This window comes from Sceloporus occidentalis, unplaced genomic scaffold (assembly GCF_023333645.1).
Source record: "Sceloporus occidentalis isolate IW3139 unplaced genomic scaffold, rSceOcc1.0.p SCAF_31, whole genome shotgun sequence".
Taxonomy (NCBI): domain Eukaryota; kingdom Metazoa; phylum Chordata; class Lepidosauria; order Squamata; family Phrynosomatidae; genus Sceloporus; species Sceloporus occidentalis.
In genome coordinates, this window is record NW_028317011.1 from 2,032,936 (window position 1) to 2,048,970 (window position 16,035).

The 16,035-nt window shown below is 40.0% G+C and overlaps 1 protein-coding gene across 1 annotated transcript in view; it reads right to left on the reverse strand.

Annotated features, from left to right (window-relative positions):
• Positions 1-14,973, reverse strand: part of LOC149298711 (serine/threonine-protein phosphatase 6 regulatory subunit 2-like) — a 32,911-nt gene extending 17,938 nt beyond the window's left edge. The window contains exons 1-7 of the mRNA XM_089487059.1: positions 14,747-14,973; positions 14,098-14,284; positions 13,821-13,958; positions 13,070-13,135; positions 12,245-12,357; positions 11,225-11,338; positions 10,853-10,979 (exon numbers count right to left, since the gene is read on the reverse strand). Coding sequence (XP_089343185.1) covers positions 10,853-10,979; positions 11,225-11,338; positions 12,245-12,357; positions 13,070-13,135; positions 13,821-13,958; positions 14,098-14,284; positions 14,747-14,973 — 972 coding nt within the window. The remainder of the gene's footprint in view (positions 1-10,852; positions 10,980-11,224; positions 11,339-12,244; positions 12,358-13,069; positions 13,136-13,820; positions 13,959-14,097; positions 14,285-14,746) is intronic.
• Positions 14,974-16,035: the final 1,062 nt, after the last annotated feature.

Genomic DNA, 16,035 nt, shown 5'->3' on the forward strand with positions numbered 1-16,035 from the left:
AGTCACCAGAGCAATGAATCGAATAATTACTAATTGTCAGGCAGGAGCTGATTATATCAGGCAATTCGAGAAAAATGCTATAGATGGTCAATATCCTATGATAGAGGTACCAAACCCAATGGGTGGACAAGAGGATGGTCACGGTAATAGACATCCATTAACCATGTGGGTACATAGAACATGGACAGAGGAGGATATTAAAAAAGCTACTGAGCATGTTAAAAATCCAAAAGAGGATCCCCAACAGTTTGAGACTGATATCCGAGGGCTCTGTAACAGTTACCGATTAAATGGTGAAGAAATAGAAAGAGCGTGTCGAAGGGTTTTGGGATCAGATTGGAGTTCAGTAGAACGGAACTGGAATGGGTACGATAATGCGGGACAACCCCTCCCATGGGGTCATGTTGATTTAATTAACCGTTTAAACACTTTCATAACTGCTTGTACGACCAGATGGGCTCGTAGAACAAATTGGATGGAGATAAATAGATGTACCCAGAAGGATGGGGAGGATGTGGATCAATATTTTTATCGACTGAAAAAGGTCTTTGATATCTATAGTGGATTAACCCCACCTCCCGATCCAGATCCAAATTCTGCTTATGAGCAGCAGTTGAAAAATGCGTTTGTGTCTGGGACGCGTAAAGAGATAAATGCGTATGTCAGTAAACACATGGTTAACCTCCGTACTGCGTCGTTGAATGATGTGTTGGAATATGCTAAGCATTCTGAAAAGTGGCACAAAGAAAGGGAGAAAAAGAAAGTGAGAGTAATGTTAGCGGGAGAGGAGTATGAAGGAACGTTGACAGGGAATAACGAAAGAGGAAGAGAGAGATTTCGAGGTCGTGGCCGGGGCAGAGGGTCATACCGAGGTAGAAGAGGTAGTGGTGATAGACGGTCACGTGGATGTTATAATTGCGGAAAGGAAGGTCATTGGGCGAAAGAGTGTCCCGAGCCAGACAAGAGAAAGCAGAACTCCCCAGAGCAATGACCAATACAGGAAAAAGAGACGTTGGATCTCAGTAATGTTCATGATGTGTTGTTATTGTCAAACTTGCCTGAAATTGATTTAATTGTAAATAACAAACGTGTAACATTTTTGGTTGATTCAGGGGCTTCGCGAACCCTATTGAATTATCCCACCTGCACGGGCATACAGAAAGGGACTGGTAAAATTCACATAAAGGGAGTAAATGGGAGGACACATACCGAAAGCTTATCTGTTCCCCTCCAAATACAACATCCAGAGTCTGGAAAAATAATTACCGCCAGTGTAATATTATCTGAGGTATGTCCCGTAAATCTCCTGGGAAGAGATCTGATTAGAGAGTTGGGAGTGCACATTGCACCCGTGGGAGACAAGTTTGATGTTACGGTGGGAAGAAGAAATAATTTTCAAGGACGGCATGATCATTACTACTATACTTTGAACATAGATTTTACTGAAAATAAGGGAAACATAATACAGGCTTTAGAACTTGTATATAAGACATTTGAGACCTGTGATCATTTACAAGTTCAGCATTCAAATGATTTTCATTGTACAATGTATGTTAAGAGAACAGCAGGAGGAGACGAGTACTATGAATCACACTTAAAAGACGAACGAAATACCATAATACAGACAGAATACTTTTACTGGACAGACAAAGGACAAGGGGCATTATCTTGTATATTAACACCCCGAATGACTGCACTTTTTCAAGGTATAACACCACATTTGTCTCTGTGTAAACAGCAAACTGATCAGTGGAAGTCTGTGGGAGATATGGTGTTGCGATGTGAGGTTAACCATTCGTGGAAAGGGGATAAAGGAGACATTGAATACAATGCTGAAATAAAGGCATATCGGCGACCGTTTTGTCGAAAATTTGTGGCTTATCCCGAAGTCCATCAGTGGGAAGACAATTTAATTTGACTATCATTAGAAGAAATACCTGATGACTTATGGTCCTCAGGACCTACTGATGTAGGACTAATGAAAGGGATTGAACCTGTAACTATAACACCAAAGGATACTTATAGACCTCATCAACGACAGTATCCCCTTAAACCTGAAGCCGAAGAGGGCATAGCACCAATAATAAGTGGTTTATTGGAAAAAGGGATCATTGTGCCTTGTCCAGATAGCCCTTGTAATACTCCTTTATTTCCTGTAAAAAAAGCAGAACCATCTAGTGGGTGGAGAATGGTTCAAGATTTACAAGCTGTAAATCGGGCAGTAATTCCACGTGCGCCCGTGGTACCAGATCCTAATACCTTACTAAATGAGCTTGACCCAGGAAATAGGTGGTTTTCTGTAATAGATGTAAGCAATGCTTTCTTTAGTATACCGCTGCATAAAGATAGCCAATTTTGGTTTGCTTTTACATTTAGAGGGAAAAGGTATACATTTACCAGATTGCCACAAGGTTACTGTGAATCACCTACTATTTTCTCACAAGCTATGAGTTCTAACATAGCCAAGTTCACTCCAGAATATGGGAGTCAAATACTGTTATATGTAGATGATATTCTGCTAGCATCTGACCATGAGGAAAAATGTCGAAAAGACACTATCGCGTTACTTATGTTTCTTTATGAACAAGGACATAAAGTCAATAAGAAAAAGTTACAATTTTGTAAAGAGACAGTACGTTACCTTGGATATAATATATCCCAAGAAGGTAAACATCTAGATGATGGGCGAAAAGAGACTGTGTTACATGCGCCACGTCCCATAACAAAAAAGCAAATGATGTCATTTCTTGGAATGACTAACTTTTGTCGAACCTGGATACCAAACTATGCAGCCTTAGTAGCACCCCTTGCAGCTCTAATATACGATACGCCAATGGCCGCTGCGGATAAAATTCAGTGGACGCAAGAAGCAGATGATGCGTTCTGCCAAGTAAAGAAAACACTAGTAAACGCCTCTGTCCTAGGGTTGCCAAATTATGCTAAGGAGTTTGTGCAGACTGTGGATGTAAAAGAAGGGTATATGACATCAGTACTCACCCAAGAGCATGGGGGAAAGCAAAGGCCTTTGGCCTATTATTCTACACGTTTAGATCCAGTAGCGAGATCTACGCCTCCCTGTGTACAAGCAGTGATCGCAGCAGCCGAAGCCGTCAAAGCTTCAGCAGCCATTGTACTGTTTCACCCATTAATGCTAAAGGTCCCACATGCAGTGTCGATTATCTTGTTACAAAATAAGATTTCATATCTCAGCCCTGCAAGACATCTATCATGTATGACAGTGCTATTAGCACAACCACATATAACTATAGAAAGATGTACCACGCTTAACCCATCTTCTTTAGTTCCAGTAGAAATAGAAGGGGAACCGCATAATTGTATCGATGAAATCACAACCAGAATTCTACCACGAGAAGGGCTAACTGATAGTCCTCTAGAAGATCCTGATGAAACACTGTTTATTGATGGATCCTCAAAAAAGAATCCCGATGGCACAAATGCTACAGGTTATGCCATTGTAACTCAGACTGAAGTAATTAAGGCGGGTAAATTGCCCAATCATTTATCAGCCCAGGCGGCTGAATTAACGGCTCTCATAGAGGCCTGCAAATGGGCAGTAGACAAACGGGTGAATATCTATACCGACAGTCAATATGTGTTTTCTACTATACATGTGTTTGCACAACAATGGAAAAATAGAGGTATGATTACCTCCACAGGGAAACCGATAAATCATAGAGCCCTGATTGAAGAACTATTAACGGTTATACATCTACCAAAAGAAGTAGCTGTAATAAAGTGTGCAGCCCATACCAACAGCAAAGATCCTATAGCATTAGGCAATAACCGTGCAGATATTGAAGCAAAAAGGATTGCTCAAGAGATGTTTGCCATAATCACTCACGATATACAAATTGATCACCAGGTTTTGTATGATATGCAGCAGGCTGCCCCTATGTCTGAAAAGCGATATTGGCAGTCTAAACAAGCCACTCTATGTAACAAAATTTTTCACATTAACAACAAACCAATATTGCCGAAATCATTGTTTCGCTATGCAGCCTTATTGAGTCATGGGCTGAGCCATGTCTCAACAGGAGGGATGGTAGCCATCATAGATAAGGTATTTACAACATTCGGATTTCAAAATTACTCTAAAAAATTTTGTGCTAATTGTCTTATCTGTGCTCGATATAATCCACAGGGAAATCTCAAACCTGCTATTGGGAAGTTCCCCAACCCCGAGTATCCGTTTCAACATATTTGCATGGATTATATTGAACTAAACAAATGTGAAAATATGAGATATTGCCTAGTTATTGTTGATGCATTAACTAAATGGGTAGAAATATTCCCAACAGCCCACGCAGATGCAGATACAGTAGCTAAGGTCATGATAAAAGAAATCATTCCTAGATTTGGAATACCAGAAAGAATATACAGTGACAATGGGCCTCATTTTGTCAATCAACTAATCTCCAGATTTACACAAGTATTTGGTATACAATTAAAGAATCATTGCGCCTATCATCCTCAGTCAGCAGGGTTGGTAGAAAGAAACAATGGAACAATAAAGAATAAATTAAAAAAGACTATGGCAGAAACTGGGAAGAATTGGGTTTCTTGTCTACCTATGGTAAAATTGAGTATGCGTATTACACCTAATAAGCAGGGTCTCACCCCATTTGAAATAATGTACGGGAGACCCTATAGTTTGCCACAGATAAAGGTAAAAGAGGCAAATGATGAAAGGGAATTAACCCTAGCAGATTATATGGTAAAAATGCTGAATACCAGATCAATACAAACTGTGAATTCTCTTCCAGAGACACAAGAGCCAATTCCTGAGAAATTGAGCGTTGGAGATTGGGTACTAATAAGGATAATCAAACGAAAGAATTGGTCATCACCGAGGTGGGAAGGACCGTACCAAGTACTACTAACCACCCCCACGGCATGTAAGATAGCTGAGAGGAGTTGTTGGATACATCAGTCGCACTGTAAGAAGGTAACACCACTTGCTGGTAGTCACTCATTAAGTCTGGGTACAAAGGGGGGTCCAGACGATAGGTTGGACTCGTCTCAAGCCAGTGAAGAAATCCATTCCCCAAACCCTGAGTTGACGGCCAGGTAGGATGAAGGGGTGGTGCCTGCTTATAGTTTATTGGGTAGTGACTGATGCTATTCCTTTTTTTATTAAAAAGACTGAGTGGAATGAGAACAAGAAAGTGACCAAGTGGGAAGATACCAAAGCACAAAATCTGACTTTTTCACCAGCAGGAGATAGTTCTATTGAAATTGATCTGTGTAAACTGATTAATTGTAAAAATATTGAGCAAACAAGAAACTATGCTAAGTCCGATGTATATGTATGCTGGATGCCCGAAAGGCCCCCTAAAAGACAAAGCATAACATCATGTCTTGGATGGGATTATGCTATGTGGACAACAGCTAGTTACGATTGGGGATATGATATACCCGGGGCAAGAGCAAGTAGAATCAAAACAAGATTTTCTGTGAAAAGACTACGATCCGAATGTACAACCTTTAATAACTGTAATAAATTGTTATTTACTTTAAAGAAACCTATGAAGACGGATGAAAGACTATATACTATAGGTGTGTGGGTTTCCGGTAGAGACCCGCAGGGAACTTTCTTTTTGTCTTTTTCAGAAAATAAGGTCCAAGCAGAAAAAGAGTCTCAGATCCAGGAACAAAAACATATCGAGGAAATTGAGACAGGGATAATTCGGTATACCAATTTGAGTTCTATTGATCAAATTGCCCTGGAAGCAGGATTTCATGGAGATAACGTTTGGTTGGAATGGCTTCAATTTACTGTAAAAAGTCTAAACAAAGAGAATTGTATAGTCTGCGCAGAAGCCCGTCCGCAGTTGGCTACGGTGCCATTTCCATTAACAGAAGAGAATGATCCAGTCGGATTTGACTGCATAATAAAGCTCTTTGATGAGACTTATGCCCCACCTGGAAATGGAACTTGTCATACATTAGACTTGTTGTTTCCCAAGGTTAAAAGGGCTCAATTACCTCCAACAGTGCAAATATATGAGGGAAATTACACCTGTATGAAACTTCAGGGTGATAGCAGCTATTTCGATTATAAAGATTTGTCTAATTCACTATGTGTCGAGACTTTCTCCACAGGACTGCGACAGCCAACCCAGATGAGAGCAGATATTTGGTGGTTATGTGGAGACCGGAAAATAAGACCTTTTATCGATCCCAGAGGAAAAGGAAAATGTGCTGTAATACAGCTCATTGTACCTTTAAATTTGTTGACCTCACGGAAGGAACCAACCTCAAGGCCGAAAAGATCAATACAACCACAAGGATCGTTTGATGATCGAATATATATTGATGAAATTGGAGTACCACGAGGAGTTCCAAATGAGTTCAAAGCCCGAAACCAAATTGCTGCAGGTTTCGAATCAATCATTTTCTGGTGGAGTACAATAGCAAAAAATGTGGACTGGATAAACTACATCTATTATAATCAACAGCGGTTTGTGAATTATACTCGAGATGCTATTAAAGGAATACATGAGCAACTGGATGCGACCTCCCTTATGGCCTGGCAGAATCGAATGGCCTTGGACATGCTATTGGCCGAGAAAGGGGGCGTGTGCAAGATGTTCGGGAACCAATGCTGCACCTTCATACCAAATAATACCGCCCCTGATGGGAGCATCACCAAAGCCCTCGAAGGACTAACATCCTTGTCAAATGAACTTGCCGAGAATGCAGGAATACATAATGTGTTCACCTCTTGGTTAGAAGGATGGTTCGGGCGATGGTCGGGAATGATAATGTCCGGAATAATTACTATCACTATAGTAGCCGCAGTATTGATATTCGGAGGATGCTGTTTTATTCCATGTTGCCGAGGACTTTTGAATAAGACAATTGATAAAGCTGTAAATCAGACTATGTACTCCCTGATCGACAAAGAAGAATGTGATCAATTATTAAGAGTATCTGAGACTCTACATATTAATGACGTTGTTGATATGAAAGATAAATTATCAGTGTTAATGACCGATACTGAAGATGAAGAGTCTGATATTTAATAATATTTTGATAAACAGGAGGGAAATGTTGGAAAAATACTTATGTTATCGAAAATATTATTTGCTTACATATAAGGAAGTAGAAAATGTCATGTCCATGATATATGCACCAGTCCCCGCCAACACGCTTCCTCTATAATATTCTATATATATATATAGAATAAAAGGTCAAGTCTGGGCCATTTTTAATTATGCAGCTTAATAGGTGTAACCTGCTTGAAAAGTAACCAATCATAATGATGCATGCTATTACAAGTAGATAAGATGCTATATAAACCATGTAATCTAAACATATAATCAGACAATGCTTCGACTTTTGTGTGTTATGTGCCTTGTCTCGATTATGCGCATGATCTAAATAAAGGAAAACTCTTTCTCAAGAGAATTCGACCATTAATTCGACCAACATTACTGTTCACTAGACGTGTGCAAATAGGCCAAAAACGTTTCAGACTAATTTTTTGTTTCGTTCTTGGTCCATTTGTTTTCAGAAAATGGCCTTCCGGTTCGGATGAAAATCGGAGGGTGTTTTACATTCAGTAACTAATAGGGAGGTGTTCAGATTTCTTTGCTTTGTTTTCGTTTGTTTAGTTGGGGGTCCCTTCTCGTTTTTGGAAATTTATACGAGTTGATGAAATCGGAAAATTGTGTTAAAATTGAAATTTGTACGAATCGGAGTGCATATGTCTACCGTCCATCATGAGAAACACAGTAATGCTAATGACATTAGAAGCTGCTGTTTCACCAACTATGCTGAGGTTATCATTTTTGTAACTAAATGCAGCATGGGAAACACTATTTCTACTTCATCGGCGGGGTGGTAGATACATAGAAGTGAGTGTATTCAAACATGCATGAGATAGGCATATTGCTATCCTAAATCTAAGACTAGACCAGGGGTGTCCAAGTTTTTTCTGCAGTGGGCCACTTCATCAGAATTGTATACGTGCGCGGGCCGCACTCATTTTTCACTGTGACAAAAAATATGGCCTTTAATAAAATATGCAGATTAAAATAAAGTAAATGACACAAAACCTTTACTTTTCCTCTCACTGATTTCTGGGCCTTGAAAGTTTTGCGACTACAAATTTAGGATTCCCTAGATTTATTCTAGGGATGAACTAAAATTAAAATTCTGGACCAAAACATTCAGAGTTCAAAACCGAAAATGACCCCCACCTTTAAAAATAATAATAAAAACTCACATGTTTAATAAAAGTAGGTAACACACAATTGGACAAAATTAGCAATATGACTTGGCATGATAGGAGTGTGATTGCTAACAGCAATCACACTCCTATCATACCCAGGCAACCAGTAAATGCTGGTACCTAGGCATGATGGGACTGTGCTCGCTGTGATTGCTGTTAGCAATCACACTCCTATCATGCCAAGTCAGCCAGTACATGCTGGTACAGGGTGGCTGTAAGTGATGTGCAGACCCCATACTGCTGGCAGCATCACTACACAAGGGGGGCAGCTAGCTAGGTTTCAACATGTACTGGCTGACTTGGCATGATAGGAGTGTGATTGCTAACAGTAGTCACAGTCCCATCATGCCTAGGTTCCAGCACTTACACATCCATCCAGTAAATGCTGGAACCTAGGCATGATGGGACTGTGATTGCTGTTAGCAATCACACTCCTATCATGCCAAGTCAGCCAATACACGCTGGTACAGGGTGGCTGTAAGTGATGTGCAGACCCCATACTGCTGGCAGCATCACTACACAAGGGGGGCAGCTAGCTAGGTTTCAACATGTACTGGCTGACTTGGCATGATAGGAGTGTGATTGCTAACAGTAGTCACAGTCCCATCATGCCTAGGTTCCAGCACTTACACATCCATCCAGTAAATGCTGGAACCTAGGCATGATGGGACTGTGATTGCTGTTAGCAATCACACTCCTATCATGCCAAGTCAGCCAATACACGCTGGTACAGGGTGGCTGTAAGTGATGTGCAGACCCCATACTGCTGGCAGCATCAATACACAAGGGGGGCAGCTAGCCAGGTTTCAGCATGTACTGGCTGACTTGGCATGATAGGAGTGTGATTGCTAACAGCAATCACAGTCCCATCATGCCTAGGTTCCAGCACTTACACATCCATGCTATCACACACACACACACACACACTAATTTATTCATATAATCATTCATTCACAGATTCATTCCCTCAATCACACACACTCATTCAAACACCCTCCCCACCCCCTTACCTGCACTGCAGCTCCTCGATGCCGCTCACAGACTTCAGCAGGGGGCGCAGCCTCCCTCTGCCTTCTCTGCTAAAGCACAGAGGAAGTAGGATGTCACGTGAACTCCGCTTCCTCTGTGCAGTCCAGAAGACCCTCCCACAAGTAAGTAGCAGGGCTTGAGGTGCGGCTCGCGTAAGATCGGTTGCCCTGGCTGCCGATCTTACGCGGGCCGCACCTCGAGGTCTCGCGGGCCGCATTTGGCTTCTTACCTACTATTAAATTCTAGGTTTCTATCATTCCTAGTATTGCAGAAAGGCAAAACCTTTTCAGAAATATATCATGTAAAAATTCCCTCAATTGTTTTCTCACACAAAAGGCAAAACAGGTTGTTGTCATGGGAACGGCCTCATTTTTATGCAATTAAACATTTTGGGGAAATAATAAAAATGTTGCTAAGATCTATTTGCTTAACATGCTAAAGCTTAACGCGAATGAACACCTATAAATTTGAGAACGCAAAGGAGCATAGGAAGCAAAGGTGAAAGTAAAAGAAAAACAACTATGTTTAAATACCAGGAAGCTGTTTTAATCCATCTATCTATAAAATGTAATATACCATTCTACAATGTATTTAACAGCTTCATTCTGGGACACATTCCCATGCAGGAACTGCTCCAAAATGCTTTTTGTCATCATTGTTTTTCTCAGTTTCTTGGTTAGAAATTACATTAGTGGTATAGTTCTGCTATAGTATACTGAAGACTTTTCAAGCCTCATCTGATGTGCAAGTAACACACTGGGGGCTGTTTCAAAGTGGTATTAATCAAGTAATCCTCAGGAGCATTATATTGGGTTAACCACTATTGATCGACATACATAACTCCCATTCCTTCTCCGATCTTTCTATTGGCATAGAAAACAAGGTTACAAACATTTTAGAGCCAATAAAAAAAAAAAAACATCTATTGAAAAATAACAATCTTTGAGCTTTGGAAAGCATCCCCACAAAAGGTTTCAATGGGGCTTTTAAATCGGGAGCAGATAATGTTAAAAAGAGAACAGTGTTCAACATACCAAACACGAACACCAGTTTTCTACAAATGAATTGCAAACCCACTGGGGTTTCTTGGGATCAGACTGGGGCAGAAAATTGTCCCAGGAGATTTAAGGACACAGGCTTTTAAATCACATACCTCCATATACTATTACACATGCATAGGTGGCAACACATTGTTTGTTTCCTTTCAATTATGCCAGGATTTGACAGATTACCTAGAGTCAGTCACAAAATGCAGGAACTGTTGTGCTACTACTGCTAGGTCACATGATGTCGCACAACGTGACCATACGGAGCTGCTGTCTGCAAACAGAGAGCAAAAACCTGCTCTCTAGAGCCCCTGCCCTGCTCTCTAGAGCCCCTGCCCTGCTCTCTAGAGCCCCTGCCCTGCTCTCTAGAGCCCCTGCCCTGCTCTGCGTAGTGCCACTGCTCAACATATGAAACCCTAGATGCCAGAAAGAAAATCTGCCACAAGAAATAATCCTGTTACGGAGACCGGATAAACAGCAACATATAACGTGTACAGGTAGACCATTACAAAAACAATACCTTTGGGGGATGCAGAAGAAGGTGATGAAAATCCTTTAACCGTGGCTCTATTGCCTGAAGAATACTACTGTTGACAGTAGGAGGCCTATCATATCCTTGCGGAAGAGAATCAAGTAAGGGATCTACACTGTAAAAAACAGGAGGGGAAGATACATGAAAATCCTTAACACAAAGAGCGAGAGAATGCTAATGTGTATTCTAATTGCAAAAATTAATTACTTTCATCTCAAAAGCATTAAAAAGCAAATGATGTTATACTGACGTCAATAAGCCTTTGAGTCCTATTTGCAATTCTAGAAGGGGTGTCTTTCAAATCAAAATGATTCTTTATGTTCGCATGGACCCGAAAAGTAACAAGGCGGCCGGATTTACCTTGGCCTCCTGGTCTCCAGTAATGTCAGCAGGATCTGCGTTCCACTGACAACACAGCTTTCAGTCTGCTCTCCATCAAACATATTGCGCAGCAGCTGTTCTACGCACTGTTGCCTACAGGTTAGAAAAATAAAACGTGTACCCAAGATCTCCTTCAGGCGTATAACATTAAAGAAACAGTCTAGTCCCCAAAACTGTATTTTCATTTATTAATCAATGTTGGAATCCATTGTACAACGAGTCCACTGCATTTTCCCGCATATCGTCACATGGATTCTTTAGTTACCCGAGTTAGAAAACGAGACTGCTGCCTAGCTTTCAGTAGAGGCAGCTGGGGAGGATATAAATGAGATTAAAGAATGAATGCACCAACTTGTATGAAGTATAACTCCAATACACGGTTAAGATGAAAATAAGGCTGGCGTTCTCTTTTAATATCAATATACAAAATAACTGGACACAAATGTACGTGTTGGACAAGGGGATGTGATTTTTCTTTTAAAATACTTTTAAAGAAGCTGCACACTCATTTTGTGCCAATGCACCATAAAATGCCTTGAAAACACATCTTCTACCTGGCAGCTACCATGGAACAAGGGTTCACATTTGGATACACTCAGAAAGCACATACGGTAGTTCCAATACCATTTATCTCTTTTGTCTCATATTTATTAATGGTTCTGTAGATTTTTGTGTTCTTATTTCTCATATCTACATCTTTAGAGGGTAAAACTACAGATCGGAGAGGTCTTTTTTGAGTACATTTTACAAATACATTAAACACAGCTAAGCACAAAAATGATCTGCAATGATGGAATGGTCATACAAAGATAATCATTTATAACATAAAGGATTTACTTACTAAACGCTATAACGACAAAATACAAAATATAGTAGGTTTGGGTCCAAGCCCTACCAGGATTTCGCTACTGTCTCAGTGACAAAGTAGGATTAAGAATACAATGCAATGATTAGCATTACACGACCGGTTCGTTCTGTGCTGAAACACCTGATACTCACGATTCCAATGTAACCAGCAAGGGATCTGGCTCCAGCGTTTCCTGCATCTGGTTACACTGATCCCTGCTCAGTCGGATGAGATCGCATAGGGTCTGAGATGCATTGGATTGTCTCTGTAAAGAACCATATGGGATAAGTATTAGATTGCACCTAGTAAGTCACATTTCATAACATTAGTTGGCTAAACAGAATGTGTGCGTCTTCCAAAACATATATTTTGGGAAGTCTGTACTAATTATTAAATAGATCAGGCCAAAAGTGACCTCTCTACAAAAAAAATTGACTAACATAAAAAAGAGTTAAGGAGGACACTGCTTAAACAAGCTTACAATCTAGAAGCAAGATGTTCAAAACTATGGGCACATCACATAAAATTAAAGTCATTCCTTCATCTAGAAAGAAAGAAATAAAAGCAAAACCAATTACACATGAAACATGTACATTTGTAATCAGGTCTTAAAAATATTACCCAAGCTGGTAAGATTCCATGCTCTCATTTATTGGATGAAAGATATAAAGCTGAGCTTACTTACTAAATTGAGGAATGCAAATGAGATAAAGCTACCGATTAGGAAGGGCCAAAACAGCACATTTCCTCTGAGTTTAAGCTCATATAACACACAGCTTAATCTTCATATCTCACTGACTAAACTATGCATTACGCAGGAGAGAAAGGTACGTTCTGCCACGTTTGCTGGAGTCAACTACTAGATACAATCTTTCACAATTCATTGCCAAGCCACCAAATTAAAAAGCTGTATCAACACAACACACAATTTAGTGCATAAACCCTATTGTATGGATGACAGAGAACGAAACACTTACATCCTCATCGTGGCTGCAGTGGATAAGATCTATTAATCTCTGGATGAGTTTATCCTCATTCAGCCACTGGAAATAGAGGGAACAGCAGAAACATAATTATAAACATTCTTAATGCAGATCATTTATAAAGCACATATATATATATATATATGTCAGGAATACCAAACATGCAGTACAAAAAGTAGGAACACTTGCATGACTCCCAACAGGCCAAATTTGTCAGCCTTGATGTAGCGGCATTATGTGATAATATAACAACTAAATATTTTTTGGGATGGAATCAGATTCACTCCAGATCATGGGGATTCTTTGTGTAGGGAGGCGAAACGAGCATCTGGTGTTTTTCTTACACACCACCTGAATTGCTACTTGTGTTATCTGCTGCCAGGCGCCTTATTTCTTATTTTTCTCACTAGACAGAGGTTATTACCAGTGGGATTTCATTTTTTTTTTTTTCTTAGTACAGCTACACTTATTATTCTTGGGTTGTTTTTAGTATTGATATTCTTACTAATTATTATTATTATCATTTTTAGATATTTATTAATAAAAGCTTTAGATATTGATTAGCTGAGCGACACCCAATTTGGACTTTTACATGTCAACAAATGTACACTTGACCTAAATGCTTGAGCTTTTACACCTGTAACAGTGCTGTGTGGTCTTGTAATTGTTTGTGCTTTGATGTGATTTTTGTGCTTTGTTGTGTTTAATCTTATGACAACTGCTGCACATTTTGGTTAATCCTTACATTTAAAACTTCTTGCCGCAGTGGGGCTGGCTCCACACAGCTAATGAGACGAAGTAGAAGGTCCATCATGGCTGATGTTCCTATGTGATTCAGCACCAGGGTGAGAAACTTCTCCTTCTTCCTTAAGAACCCAATTACCTGTATAGGAAGAACCATTGGTAAACATCTTTCTCCATACCCCACCATTAAAGTTAACATGCAAACACTGGGGAACCATTTAAGTACCTAGGGAGTCAAGCAACTTTCTTCCGAAGTTAATGTAATAAGTACTTCTCACCTGCTCAGTCTTTCTTGCTATCAGGTTTCCAATAGTCTTGCTAAAGAAGCTGGCCAGCAGCGGATTAAGCGGTGGTTCCTGTTGTAGGAAGTCATACAAGATGCTCAGGAGGTTCTCGTCTTCACCCAGCTTGTCATTGATCTGTGGCACGTCACACGTCAGCAGTTCACATGCAATATTTGGATACCTGAAGAAAGGTAAAGAGCTGAGATTCAGTCTTAATCATAACACCTAACTGTAATGATCGCACAATGTTTAATAATGCTTTTGCATGTCGTAATTCTGAACAGGCAGCGTAAAGAGAGAGAAACAGAGTTTATATGAATATATGTATACTTTAAGGAGTCACAGAATTCCGTGTTTGTGTCCCGTATAGAGTTTATGATGTAGAAGGAAAGTCCATAATTTGGTTTTTCATATAATTGATAAAATTAGAAAAACTTGTTTAGGAAATCAATGAAGTTATCGCAGTTTCCAATGCCCATTGCATACCAAAGAGTGTCGTGGTCTAGCCAATAGCAAATGTCCTATCTAACATATATACCGAAGCAAAAGATGTTGGTTCTTAGGAATGCTTTATAAGAAAAGCACTGCAAGTGGGTTACAACAGTAAAGAGAATGTTGTACAAATCTCTGATTTTTCTCTCACTTGAAGCGGACTCTTTCTTCCATGTCCATGGGAGGTTTCTGTGTGATGAGCTGAACAAGCTGCTCCATGCACTGTGGCTGGCATACAAAGTCCAGCAGCCGCCGGTTTTGGGCCTTGCACTCTTGGAGTAGGTCATCCTCCTCCATTAGCTCCTGAAGACTCACATCCTCCTTGTCTAGGAGCTTGTCCACATGTGAGGTTGTGTTCAGATCAAACTTCCAGAACATGTTGACTGGGAGTTACTTCCTGAAACACAAATGAGAGCTGAAACCTTCAAGATATCACCACATCAGCATGGCTTTATTAATCACTATCTCAATGTTTATTACTCTGCTAGACTCTTGCAGACATAGACTTAAAATGTGGGTGTATGACACCAACCAATGTACAGCGGGGTGTTGTTAAATCCGTACATTTTGCTGCACTGTAGTGAGCCTCGATATAGCTGAGGCAGACATTTAGCATACACATGTGGTAGATGCACAGTTTCTTGTCTACTGACCCTTCCAGCTCCTATTCCAACACTACCAAATCAGTTGCTGTTACCACGTGCGTATGCACACTAACCACTCATCCCCTCAACAACCACCCTTGTAATTAATCATAAAACACATCTAATAGAAAGTAAACTAATTCATTACAGAAGATTGAATTAAGGATTTCGTGTTTGTGTTTCTGACTGTACAGGTGGTTGCAGGGTTGCCATTTTATATTTATTTAGGTTTAATGTTATTAATGAGGTTTAAGGCATTTCATGTGTTTACTGTTTGAATCAACAGGATGCTGCTGGCCCTTAATTATGCCCCTTGAGACAATGTGGCCTGATATATTATAAGAGTCTTAACCACTGTCTAGCAGTAATTAGATCTGCAAGGCGGTTGCAAATGTAGCTTCATTTTTTTCAGGCAGCAACAAAGTGTTGCTTCCATATTTATCAATATAAGGAGCAAATGAAGGAACAAAAAGGTTGACTGCTGAAAGTAAAATCTGATGAGCCAGAGCAATATGGCTTTTAGGATTAGTTTTCATCTTTATCTCTCTTTCTAACAGATAACACATTCTTGGCTAGATTCCCGTCTTTTGCAGGCTGTGGAATATGTTGGTTATAAATAATAACTAGTAATATTAACGATAATGAGTCACCATTCAGCCTCCTGTGCTTCACAGCGCAAGTTGGAGTAAAGTCTGCTCTGATAATCAGGCAGCTCCGACTATGAACGAATTGTGTATATATATGCTCTGAAAGGAGTCCGAGCTATTTATTATAAATCCCTCCTGTATGCCACATA